Source organism: Clytia hemisphaerica, unplaced genomic scaffold (genome assembly GCF_902728285.1).
Source record: "Clytia hemisphaerica strain Z4C2 unplaced genomic scaffold, Clytia hemisphaerica genome assembly, whole genome shotgun sequence".
NCBI lineage: Eukaryota > Metazoa > Cnidaria > Hydrozoa > Leptothecata > Clytiidae > Clytia > Clytia hemisphaerica.
The window spans coordinates 879,124-893,131 of NW_027103421.1; the positions used below are offsets into that span (position 1 = coordinate 879,124).

A 14,008-nucleotide genomic window follows, 5' to 3' on the forward strand; every position below is an offset into this window, starting at 1 on the left:
TCAAACTCATCTTTTTCCTCAAAGTTATGAATTTGCTTGACATCTCTATCATCAATAAATCTTAAAATAACTTCTGCAGATGTTTGGGATTGTTCACGACCAATAGTGGAAAAATCAATATCTTTGTCATCCACAAATCTTATGTTGAAAGCATTCTCTGTTAAAATATCTTGCACATTAACATGTTCATATAATGGGTTGACACTTTTTAGGTGATTCAAAATAGAAAAAACAATGTCAGGTCTGACAGCCTCAGATAATACATGACCATTGTAACACAATTTGCGTTTCAACTTCATGAAAATAACATTACTCTCATCAAGTGTTCTTGGTAACACATTACAGACCTCTTCAGTTTCAATTGGAATATTGCACACAATACCCTTGATTTTAGGAAATTGTCCTTTTGGCATGATCTTGATTTTTGCAAACAAAATACGTTGTGATATAACCGCACGTTCCATCTTGTTAATTTTTTGTAAATGATCTGGCATATCATACAACTCAAGTTTGTTACTTACACTCTGACACGGAATTTCTTGTTTCAAAAGCTTTTTATCACAAGTTTTACAAATATATAATTGATTATCAGAAAAGCTAGGAATAGGACTACACTTTGGATCAAATCCATTTTTATTGTACTTTTCTTCTTTAAATGGCATGACCGCTCTTCTGTAAAGGCAACGGTGACAAGAAACACAGATGTAGAGAGGACCTTCTTTAATTTGTTCTTTAAATTTTGATATTCTTTTATCCCTATCAGAATCTTTTTTGTCACTATCTTTCTTGTCTTTTTGATACTTTCTGTTTTTTTCTTTAATAGTTTCTGAATTTTTTTGATAATGTTCTTTTTTGTTTTCTTTGATGTTTTCTGAATTGTTTTGATAATGTTTTTTTCTGTTTTCTTTGATGTTTTCAAAGTTTTTTTCATAATGTTCTTTTCTGTTTTCTTTAATGTTTTCAGAGTTTTTTTCATAATATTCTTTTTTGTTTTCTTTGATGTTTTCAAAGTTTTTTTCATAATGTTCTTTTCTGTTTTCTTTGATGTTTTCTGAATTGTTTTCATAGTATTTATAATTGTATTCAGTTATACTAGAAAGATTTTCTGTCTTACGTCTCTTTTGCTTGATTTCCTCTGAATGATTTTCATAATGTCGCTTTTGCCTTGTTTTATTTTGATGTTGACGTCCATGTTTTTCTGCACTGTTTTGAAGATAATCAATATATAACACTGTTTTTTTAAAGTTATTCAATTTTTTTACTAAGTTTGATTCTCTTTGATTCTCAGAAAAATTTACTTCTATATAAGCTATTTTAATGTGGTGCAATCCATCATGAATGGAACAAACATAATTGGTTACATCATCCAAAGCTGAAAATTCCAGCAAAATTGACCTGCCATTGTCTTTTTCAACAATTTTGCCTTCACCGTCACAACTTAGACAATTAAACATGTAAATTTTATATTTTTCTTTTTTCAATTTTACTTTCAATATTGCAACGCAATGGTCATTAATAAAAATAATTGCTCCAGTAACGTGTTCACTAAAAAAAATATTTGTGTCAACTGCACTCTCATCTTGGAGTGTATCAATGCATATATCAACTTGGCGAACAACTGTTATTTCAAACTGGTTATTTTCTATTACAACACGTTGAGGTATTTCATCAATAGTTAACGACCGATTTAAAGAAGTATCCTTGAAGATCTCGTCACCAGAATGCAAAATAAAATCCAAATCAAAATCTTTCCAAATGTTAATATTTCTAACCTTTGTCCAACATATCGAAAAAAGTGAATTTGTAGCAGATTGTTTATCAGCACTTACCCCAAACATTTCATGAGCTTGGTTAAAGTTTCCTTGCACAATTTTACTCTTGTCAGTTCTTGGACCTGGGTTGAGTTCTATATCCCCTGATAATAGGAGTGTGTAATTAACTTTCATAAATATAAGGTTTGAATCTATAAGGCTATAAGTAACGTTCGGATATGGAGCAAACATACCATTTCTGGAAAGATGTAAAAAAACCAGTGGTGTTTCGAGAAATGTTATCTCGTACGATTTGGGAATTGCAACGAAAAGGAAGAATAAAAGGGCTACAAATCGCATTGGTCTAAGAATTTGAAAAATAGCATTATTGCAAAGGAAAGAACCAATAACAATAGACTTACAAACACCTTTTACATTTCGCTGAGCTGTAAAAGCAAAACTTCCTATACATGCGCGATATGCTTCGATGGATATCATTTTGCAATTCTGTAAGCTTTAGCAAAAGTAAGGTGAAACGTTTTCAAAAAAAGTATATGAATATTTGTATATATATTTTATCTCACGTGTTTGGTATATAAGAAGGTAGAGGTGTAGGTATTAGGGAAAGGTTTTGTTTGTACAAGGTTTTTATTATATATACGTATATAAGTTTCAAAGTGCGGATTTCCCTTTGCACAACTCACAAGTTTCTAGGTACGGATTTCCCTTCACACAAGTTTCTAGGTACGGATTTCCCTTCACACAAGTTTCTAGGTACGGATTTCCCTTCGCACAAGTTTCTAGGTACGGATTTTCCTTTGCACAAGTTTCTAGGTGCAGATTTTCCTTCGCACAAGTTTCTAGGTGCGGATTTTCCTTCGCACAAGTTTCTAGGTGCGGATTTTCCTTCGCACAAGTTTCTAGGTGCGGATTTCCCTTCGCACAAGTTTCTAGGTACGGGTTTCCCTTCGCACAAGTTTCTAGGTACGGATTTTCCTTCACACAAGTTTCTAGGTACGGATTTCCCTTCGCACAAGTTTCTAGGTACGGATTTTCCTTCGCACAAGTTTCTGGGTGCGGATTTCCCTTCGCACAAGGTTTTATAGCATGCGGATTACCCTTCGCACAAGATTTGTTTGTAATCAATGTATTATTTGTTTGTTCAATAGTGTATACTTTGTTTCAATAGCTTTGCTTTGGTGCAGATTTTAGCACTAAGTTGCGGATATTTAATCCGCAGTTCCTGCTTTGACACAGGGAAGACCTTCACTATAGAAAATAGCTAAGAATCTTTGAATGACTGCTTGTTCTAAAAAGAACACAGCAAATCAAAGTATGTTATATATGATTGCTTTATACGAAAATAATGTTGAAAAACACTACACTGTCTCAATGTGAAACTTGCTGCTAGCCTTCTACTGTCAAGAGAAAAGAGTGAGCTCAAAGAGGATTAGGAAATTACCTATAATGCAACAGCTTACTATCTTGATAGCCCAGATAATTTCATTCCCCAAACATCCAGCCAGTTTCTCATCTACTGACTACCAAGCTACCAAGACAACAGTTTCTAGAACTGTGTGACTAGGAAACACAGCACTGCGAGCGCATTTAATTAAAGTACCAGCCAGGCTGGCCGAAAAACGATAATTTTCAAGCAGTTATTAATTCAAGTCGATTTCTATTTTAATATGATTTGCCAGCTTGGTGTCTCATCGACGAAAAATTCACAACTTTGACGTAATCGAGTCAAAACACAACGACCGCCGGCTCTCTCAAAAAAGATAAGGGCCGGGAAGCTTTTCGCTGTCTCTGAACACGCTTCGTGTTAAAAACTCACGAAATTGACCAAAACCGGCGTTAGACTTGAAGGAGAAGAAGGAGAAAAATTACCGTTTTAACAAATATTTCCTATATAGATAGGAAATATTTAATAAATTACGGTTTAAGCGATATATTTGACATAAAAAATAAATTTGTATTGGAAATGTGTCAATGATTGTGACACCTTTCTGTCAGAAATTTCATCACGCTCAAGGTGTGAAATTTTTTAGGTGTCAACTTTTTTTTATTTTGAAGTTAAATAAAAGTTAGGAATTCACAGAAAATGTCATCCCAAAAGCTCTATTATTTCGGGAGCTATTAACAATGGTTTCACCCCGAACAGAAAAAGCCTAACCCCCTAGGACGAATAGGGTTGAAGAAATCGTTGGGATTACTTCTCGAGAAGTACTTATTAAAATCACTTTAAATTGTATTGATAAACTATCTCAGTTCAAAGAAAATGCTTTTCACAATTTTTGATGAAGTCAGCAAAAAATTAAAAAAAAAAAATGAAAAATTATAACTTCTGATGACGTCATCGAAAATTTAGAATTTTTTTATTTCAACCTACTTTCAACTAGTGCTATTGGGTTGCATTGGATCATGGCAAAGTTGGACGTACCATAACTCACTTGGATTTGATATAGTTATTTATTCAAGTTCAAATTTGGAAGGTACTTGAAGGGTAGAAACTTTCGCGGGCAGAAACTTTCGCGAGACCGAAAAGTCGCGAAATTTCGCGGATTTAAGTTTCGCGATTTTTACTTTTTGAAGAAAATTTACAGAAGAAACTTTCGCCGTTGAATGTTCAATTTTAGTAGCAATAACTTTCGCGAGAGGCTAGGGAAAGTGAATAAAAAATTATTTCAAATCTCATTTTTTTCTTCAATCGAAAGAGTGATATGCTAATAAATGAAAGATAAACTATTTGCACTTCTTCCTCTCATTCCGAATCCTAGTCACTGCGATAATATCGATAATATCGACTCCTCTCGGCTTTTAAAACTTGGAAAAAACTTTCGAGATTTTTAGGAAAATTTCATTTTTCGCGAAATTAACTTTCGCGAATTTCTTGTTTAATTTCTTACCTGGCAGAAACTTCCGCGAAAAAATGCCAAAAACGCGAAAGTTTCTGCCCGCGAAAGTTTCTGCCCTTAAAGTACTCTTGTCTCCCGAATAGACGGGGGGGGGGGGGGGTCCAAATAAGCAGGGGGTAGGTCCCCCTCTAATAAGCGACAGAATCTTTTTTAACTGATATCAATTTCAACAACAAAAAAGAAACTTTAACAAATGAACACGTAAAATAAGAACCAATACTAACAAAAGGGAAAAATTTAACAAGTTTAAGGTCTATCTACACTGTAATAAAATATTGAATTATTCGAATTTAATTAGCGGGGGGGTCTTAATGAGAGCGCGGAGATGTATTTTTTTTCTCTTGTCAATTAGCGGGGGACGTCTATTTGGGAGACAAGAGTAATAGGTATTAACAGGAGGTTTGGTAAAACATGAAATAATTTCCAAAAAATGATGACGTCATCAAAAGGTTATGCGAGGGTGTGGTGGAAAACATCCCCTTTGATAATATGAACTTTTAAAAAAGCTTGATAATAATAATAAAAGGGTTAAAATCTAATACAACCTATCAACGTAACCTATGACGTCATCATTAAAGCCTGAGGAGACTGAGATCGACTTTACCAGGAAGATTGACTTCAAAACACCTGCAGTCGTTATGCAGTGACATTCGCATAAAACCAAGAACTTAGACGTCATTTCTTTGTAAATTCCTTACCAGACCCCATTGACATTTAAAGGGTTGAAAGGTCTATTGAATGTATGAAAATGGGCTTTTCCAGAAAGAAATTTTACCCCCACTGTATAGGATATTAATTTTTCGAAGTATCGAACCCTCCTGGATATCCGACTTTATTAGTAAAGGCCCCCTGGTTATCCTCTCTTAAAGATATGCTCAACTCCCTGGATATCCTCTCTCATAAAGATGCTTACCCCTGGATATCGTATTTTTTACATGAAAAGGCACTTTACCCCCTGGATATTCACATTTGAACAAAAATCGTTAACCCCCTGGATATCCAATATCCTCAACAGGGGGGGCACGGACTATTTCTGGAAAGGCCCAATAATCTTTATTTGTGGTAATCTCACCATAGATATACAACCATCGTGGATTTGAGGGTTGAGAATAATGTATTAAATATTGTGACTGTTGAAAAAACAATCGGCGTACACTCGAATAAGGTATACATTCTTAATTCATATCATTTTACATTTGATAATCCTTCGGGTGAAACTGACAGTAATGTATTTTTTTACTTGTTGACAAATAAATGTTTAATCCTAATTCATATCTTTATGAAGGTCTTATCCCGGTGGTCGGGGGTGCCTAGGGTTGGAAAATGTCGGGTATGTGCGTTCCGGACCTCTGAAAACCGACTCTTAAAGAGACTATAAATGTTTGCAAAACAGTTTGCAGAATAAAGTTTAAGTTTCGCCTACCTGAAGTTGTTTTAATTTTCATTGTTTCTGTTATCGAAATCCCATTTGGGATAGAAATTTTATTGTTCCGAGCCCAAAACTTTCGGGTGGGATCGTTTTGGAGTGCAGGTTTTTTTACTGAATTTTAAGTGGGGATGAAATCAAAGTTTATTTCACAGTCGGGCTGAAAGTGTAGGGTGTTTTTCTTCCACTGGGGATGAAATTTTGGGTTTTGCAAAACACAAAAGAATCAGTTCAATACTGATTCGAGAAGGTGAGAATGTTAAGTAAATTGAAATTTACTCTTTCCTTGGTTTTCAATTATAGGCTGCTAGCATGAAGAAACTGATATCAACCTACTTGAAGGCTGCAGAAAAGGTAAGACTTGTAACTTTAAAACGCCGTGGAGAGAACCAATCCAGGTCGTTCTGCGTGTAACACGCCATGATCCTATTTTGATCATTACTTTTTGATTAATTCAAGTTTTAAGTTATATAAAATCATCATTTATGGACAACACAAACCAGTTTTTCTGTAATTTCTCAAATTTACGAAAAAACTGATTTAATTAACAGTTATTTCTGAATGTTGTCCAAATAAGACACCCCCTTCTCACAGACCCATTTGGACCCCTTCCCACTGGAAAAATTGGCCAAAATATCCTCCCCGGTGGAAAATTATCCTCTAATTTTTGTCCCCATTGAAAATAATCAAATAAAACAATCCTCACTGCAAAATCTTATGCTATGTTTGCCATTCCCACTGAATATTCTGACTTGAAAACAGAATTGAAATCCCCAGCAATAAAGAATATGGGAATATTAATCCCCCATCGAGTTTTAGTCCATTATCTTTATCCCACTGGCTGAAGAAATCCTACCGGGTCTGTGAGAAGGGGTGTAATACGCTAATTTTAGTATAACAATGATCATGCCTAGAGTCCTGAATCCTCCCCAGCTTATTGCTTTTTGGGACATGCCATAAGGTTTGAGGCAATCATGAGGGGTTATTCTACATTGCAATTTTTTACTGTTGGAAAATCTTTATCTCAAAAGTACATATGTTATTTTGATCTGCTTCTAGCATCGGCGATACGTGAAAGCAATTAACAATCACAATTCAACGGAATTTGGTTACTTGCCTTTCAAAAAAGGGAACGTTATTGTTATCTACGAAAAGGAAAACGTCCAGCCTGGATACATGTGGGGTGTATTCAAAAACAAACAAGGAATATTCCCGGCTAGTTGTGTCGAAGATTTTGATGTAAGTATAAAGATAAAAGACCTAACGCTCATTGTTTTTCTTCAGTCTAAGCGTATTTCAAGCATTGAGTTTCAAACCCAAAGGGCTAGAGACAAGACTCTTAAATAGGAAATAAAACCACTTATTTCCCATCCAGAACGCCCGCGCGTAGTTTACATAAACGCCGGATTGAAACTAAAATATATCGCTAATTTTTAAAAAATGTAGTCCTCCAAAACAAAAAAACTGCTAGATACAATCCGTCGTCATGATTACGGCGCGTTCTATGCGTGTTTTGGATGGGAAATATGTATGTGGCTTCAATTTCCCTTGCCTGATCGGGCTTGAAACTCAATGATTTTAAACGATGAATTTCCGTCTCGAATTTCAAAGATGGGTCGTTTTAGTCAATTCCTTTACTTTTGAAACTTTTCGTTTATTGCTTTTGCTTAAGTTTTGTCGCGTTATCCCACAATAGAATAAACAAAGATCCAGCTCCTTCGCTGATAGAACCTTTTAATCACCGACTTCGTTAAAAAAATTTGAATTCAGAAACAACTTCACAGTTTTTACACAATTCCCATGTTGATGTCAGAGAATAAGAAAAAAGCCAAAATTCGATAATCTGACTCTGATCCGACTAAAATTTATTGGTTACAGGATTAAATAATTTTCTTACTGTAATACACCTTTTCGACCGTAGCCGCCAATTGCCGCGCGGGCATTTTTTGTCCGCTTTATCCTACTAAAACCGTCCCATAGTGTCCTAGTAGGTTGGTTCCCCCCCCCTAGAAAATGGAAAAAAATCCCTCTCCCCCCCCTTTTAAATCCCCCCCCCCTGAGATTTGAAAAAAAATTTCCCCTCCCTAGAAATTTTTTTTTCAATTTTTGCTCTTGATGCTTCTATTCACGTTATCTCTGTTATATATACAATGAAAAATTGAAAAAAAAGTTTCCACAGAGTGTATGTATATATATGTATACTTTTTAGATGTTAGACTTTTTGGGGCCATTTTTTCTCCCCCCCTTTTGATTACCCCCCTAGATTTTTGAAAACCATTTTGCCCCCCCTTTTCCTATTTTCTGAAAAAAAAATTCCCCCCCCCTTTTAAAAGGGGGGGGGGGAGGACACTATGCCGTCCCAGTCCTTTTTTTGCACCTATAGACAATAGAAAAATGTGTCAAAAAAAGGATTCGATCGAGTTTAGGGGGATAATTAAATAATTAAGTGGTACGCGCCTGACCGCGCGACTACGGTCGGAAAGGTGTACTCTTTATATGGTAGCAGATGTGGAAATATGCTCCGACCACGCTTTGATCTGAAGGTCGGGCATATTTCATATTGGTCCGCTCCTTTAGAGCTTTAGCGTGGGCGGCCGCCAATACTGCATCGGAATATCATATAAGTGTATTCTTTTCTAATTTCTCAAAACGGTTTTCTTACAGACTGGAAGCGTGTCATCTGCAGGCTGGTTACCATCCATCATTCCGATATACCAGAAACAAGATATCGATGATTTCATGAGTGAAGATTATGACCAATATACGTTGATCGATTTCGCTGTTCGTTATTTCAAAGCTTCACCGTAAGTTGAACAGAGTGCTGAGGTGGAAATTTTTTGATGATGTCATCAATTTTGTAATGACTTCATTGGTTGAAAAAATTCTTTTTTTACGGATTCTTATCATGATGGGACAAGCTGGAGTTTTTACAAGCTCTTATTTGATTTGGTTGGTCGTTAAGATGTAATAAAAGAATCTTATTACTTTTTCTAAAGAACGCGTCATCTCTATCACTTTAAATGACCAATTAGTGAAGTATCTTGTAAAAACTCCAAGGCATCCCATCATGATAAGGAATAACTGTTCCAAATTTGTTGTAAAAGCATTTGTAGATCAATATTTATTCAGGGTTGTGTAAAATACTCCCTTTGGTTCTGTCAATTCAAAAGTAGACTTGTCAAATGAGGTTAAAGGTTATGAGTTCAATTTTAATATTCTAAGATATCTCCATCAATCATGGTCCTAAACACGTCAACGAAAAATTACATCATATAATACACAGAAACTGGATAAATTCTTACCAAGTCATCATCGTTTTTGACTTTTCACTCACTTTCACTTTCACTTTTACATATTTAGGACGAGTGTTGGTGTTCGAGTATTGAATAATTTTTTATATTTTGCGATATCATAATCAATTAAGGCCCTAAACATGCTTTCAAAGAAAAATTAGATCATACAATACGTAATTAAGTGGAATAGTGTTTACCAAGTCATCATCGTTTTTGACTTTACACTTTCACTTTCACTTTTACATCTTTAGGACGAGTGATGGTGTCCGAGTATTGAATCACGATCAGGAACATCCCGAATACAAATATCATTCCAAAATGGTCCAATTCAGCAAGGTTTGTGTCCTAAAAATTAAAAAAAATACAAAGGGTTATGGTAAAGTTAATCAACAGATTATTGGACTCTAACTTACTATTTTACTAGATAATAAGCATCTCTCCAGATTTCCACGAAGTTTTTTTCTTCAGTTTTGGCTGCGCATGTTTTTACCAAGAACAACTTTGACCAAACCTGAAAAAAAATTGAGTACAATCTGAGCCTCAGATTAACCTGCATTAAGCTGTTTAATCATTTAAGAAACTAAGCGTATTAAGAACAACCAAGGCTGAGCCAGAAATCATAGGCTTTTATATACTTCAGTGTCACAGACCCCGGTGAGACCCTCGCCCCGCTGGAAAATTTGATCAAAATTTGATCCCTGGTGAGGAAAATACCCTACAATTTCAGCCAAACTGACTCTGATTTCGTCTCTGTTCAAAATTCAATAAAAAAAAGTTATTCTCCAAAAACCAACCCTCTGGATTTCCATCCCTATTGAGATTTCGTGAAAGTTTTTATCCCCAGCTGTGAGAAATACGTTCATCGGGATATTGTATAAAAACGTGTATTTCACATGTCTAAGTACATTATTTCGTTTGGATTCGTATAGGAGCCATTAAATGGACCGTTGATCAATTACAAAAACAAAACATGGGCTCGTCAAGCTGTCGATGTCAATAGAGGTATGCTATGGAATTATACTTGGTTTAGTAATCATTACCCCCATTGAGTTTAAAGCCCGAAGCGCTAGAGTAGAATCTCTAACCTTTCTCAGACAAGAAAAAGTGAAGCCTTAAAAAATGCGCCGTATTTTTGACGACAGATTGAATCTAGTGATTCCTTTGTTTACGATTGATATTTTTTTCGAAACTTAGCGGTAAATTTTAGTTTCAATCTGTCATTTGTGTTAAAAACAAGCCGCTCAAGGCCGCGCAACTTTGGTAGGATTTTTTGGCTTCAAATCCTACCAAGGAGATTCGATTCTAGTCCTTCGGGCTTATACTTCATTGATTACCCCTACATCTTTTTAACCGTTTTAATGTGAAAACATAACTCGTTCAGACCTTTAATTCTAGATCCAGGGGCGAGTAAAGAGCTCATCACCAGCAAGCCTAGTTTCACTTTTCATTCACGCTGTTCCTTTTCAAAATTCAATCATTCACACATCTTTCTCGAAATAACTCAAATCTCAATTTCATTCCAGAAAATCTCGACTTTCTTTAAGGATACATGGTAAAATTTGCATATAATTGGGTAAATAAAAAGGAAAATTCACGTATTCATGCAACTTTTAAAAATATAGACAATTGCATTTACCCGGACACTTTTAATTATCATGAACTTTTTGCAAAATGAAACATTAACGTTTCCACGCGAAACTTTTGGAGATGATTATTATCATTATATTTAAATTTGAATTCACTCTTATTTCATAATTTTAGGTATCATGAAGTTTATGGGTGACGTACGAAGAGATCAACAGGAGAATGATAACGATTTACTTTACTTCTTACTAAAGGTACCAGTTCCTATATTACCTAAACAAGAAAGCCTAAGCGGTGCAAAGGCCCAGCAGTGTTGGCACTGTCAGCATATTTTTTTCGCTGCAGAATTGCCATACAACAGGAGCGAATTTTTTCAATGTATAGACTCGAGTCGAGCGAGCAATAAAGATTTAATTACTTTAAACTTTTTCTACTAATCAAGAAAGAAAGATTTGACCATATACGTCGGAGGTATTAATTATATGTGGTTTTTTATTACGCATGCACACAATAGAAAGTCAGGTAGTTCGATTTTAGCCTGCAATGGTCGATTGATAAGCGCGCATAGGCCCCGACAAAGTCAAATTTTTTCCACCAGTTGTGTTTTAAAGGCCCATTGCGCTGCGTGCTGGGCCAATTATAAACATTGACGAATTGGCCAATCACAGATGTTTTTTTTTTTTTAACTTAATGTACCATTGTTTTGGGTGAGATTTAACCTCCTGGACTAAGATTCTACTGACTTTTCCAGGTTTTTGTGATGTCTTTTCCGGGATAGCCGACTGAAGATAAGAAAGGATTTTATCCCAGAGGTACGGAAAATAGCTTGGGTTTGGTTAGGAAACTGGTTAACTTTCCAAAGCTCATCTTTCAACTATCCGGACTTCTGGTCTTTTTCCGCTAGAGGATGACAATGGATAAAAATTAGCAATCTTAAATAAAGTCTTATAATTTGCAGCGGAGACAAAAAAGGCTGTAACTTTTGGTAGAATTCGAATTAAAAAAACGGTTTTGTGCTCGTCAAAAAGATAATCCAGACTGGAATATCGTCAAAAAGAAAAAAATTAAAAATATGGAAAAATAAAGATGAAAAACGAAGAAGAAGAAAATCAACTTCTTATAGAATAATGCTATGATCTTAATTTTTATATCCGAGATTCTTCAATCTTAGAACGTCGTAAAGGCAGAAACAAATTCAAAAAATATTTATTCAGTCAAAAAAATACAGCTTAAAACTTTGCCCTGGTTGACTTAAAATAATATTCCACTTCTGCTTGTCTTTTCAACAAGCACAAAACCGCTATCTAATTCGTATTTTATCAAAAGTTATATAGTCTTTTTTGTCTCCGCTGCAAATTATTTTGAGACAGACTTTAGATCCAAATTTCTGATGGCCATTGGGAGCTTGCTTCCGTAAGTTTGATTAAAACAATAAATTCTATTTTCCAATCATTCAAACCTTTTGTTGCTTTTTTTATAGACTGGTAAAGAGAATCTCGATTTGACAGATGAAATCCTATGTCAATTGGTCAAACAAACTACATTTAATACAAGTGAAAACAAGTAAGAATTAAATTTATTAGAAAAAAGGAACACATCCTCGGTGGTTTTTTTTATAAATTTCTGATAAAATATTGTAGTGATCTGTCATTCTATCTTCGAAAAGACAAATGAAATTACATTTTGAGTTCATTTTTCGGCCATCTTGAACTCTAATTTTCAACCCCCTCCCTCTTGGCCCATCCCTCCCAGCGTGAGTAAACCCCAGCCCGACCCCAGCCCCCCCCAGAATTTTAAAATGCTTCTTATAGCGCTGTTTTGTCCTAAAATCCTTAATAGTTACAGTCCTAACAGCCATTTAAAGATCCCCTGGACGAGGAGATCCATTTCCGTTCGAAGAAGTAATATTTGAAATGTACTGGCATTTCATACACCTCCAAAATCCGTGAAAAAACGAGCTGAATTCCATTGAGAAGGTATTTTTAAAACTTACGTTCCCGGACCCAATTTTTCCATATGTGACCTCCTTCCTCCCTTACATTTTCCTTTAACCCAATGAAGCCCAAGCTTTTTCAATTTTTTAGCCCCATATGGGGAGGTAGAGTCTTCCACCCTTAGTTATTTTGATCTAAAAAACTATGCCATGAAAATTGATGAGGTGTTCTCCATCACGAAACAAACTTGGATGAATCCTACATTGCTGTATGAAAGTTATTCCAGCTGACATAGGCGTAGCGAAATTTATGAGTGAGTGCAGACGTTTATGACCTATTCATGATCTAACAATAATTACATTGTCGTAAAAACCGCTCTCATCCATAAATTTTGCAGGGTGTCTTGCTACGGCTATGGCAGCTGATATATAATTTCTTATCAAGGTGTCGAGTTTGACTCTTCATTACATTCAAATAGCGACTGTAGCATGAAGGTAGAACACCCAGCTACGATGCGCAAGGTTGTGGGTTCGATCCCCAGCCGGGTCGTACCAAATATTCTCACAATAGTACTTGATGCCTCTCTGCTTGATGCTCAGCAACTAAAGAGACGGATCAAGGGTAAGTGGAGAAATCCAGAGAAAGGAGTAGCGCCCTCCCTTACCTTCGGGTGGACAGCTCTACGAAAGAGGAGCCTTCGGGTCGCCTCAGACTGCGGTTGCAGACTTAGTTACTTACATTCAAATTTGATTATTTTCATTTCTAGGGAGAGTTGCAGTCGTGGTTGGAAACTTCTTTTATTTGCTACGTCATACTTTGATTGTTCGTCTCTATTGTACCCATACCTCTACAAATATTTCCAAAGTGCTGGTGAATATTATAAAGAATTCAATGGTAAGTAAAATATGTAAAGTGTACCGTAAGCTGGTCTAATATCGACATCCCTCGTCTAATTCCAACACCTTTCTTTAGAGACAGGAATAATATGAAAGCTTGAATCACTGATTGAAAAAGGATTAATCCTCTCTGACCACTAAGCAAAGAAAAACAGTTTCAACCTTTCTATCAATTTCAGCTGATGAAAAGGGTGTCGGAATTAGAG

The 14,008-nt window shown here is 35.6% G+C and overlaps 1 protein-coding gene across 1 annotated transcript in view; it reads left to right on the plus strand.

The window, feature by feature from the left end:
* LOC136797800 (unconventional myosin-XV-like) overlaps positions 1 to 14,008 on the plus strand; it is a 175,320-nt gene that overhangs the window by 56,349 nt on the left and 104,963 nt on the right. Inside the window, exons 42-50 of the mRNA XM_067054385.1 lie at positions 5,747 to 5,834; positions 6,399 to 6,449; positions 7,155 to 7,334; positions 8,760 to 8,899; positions 9,640 to 9,724; positions 10,318 to 10,390; positions 11,150 to 11,226; positions 12,453 to 12,535; positions 13,673 to 13,800. Coding sequence (XP_066910486.1) covers positions 5,747 to 5,834; positions 6,399 to 6,449; positions 7,155 to 7,334; positions 8,760 to 8,899; positions 9,640 to 9,724; positions 10,318 to 10,390; positions 11,150 to 11,226; positions 12,453 to 12,535; positions 13,673 to 13,800 — 905 coding nt within the window. The remainder of the gene's footprint in view (positions 1 to 5,746; positions 5,835 to 6,398; positions 6,450 to 7,154; positions 7,335 to 8,759; positions 8,900 to 9,639; positions 9,725 to 10,317; positions 10,391 to 11,149; positions 11,227 to 12,452; positions 12,536 to 13,672; positions 13,801 to 14,008) is intronic.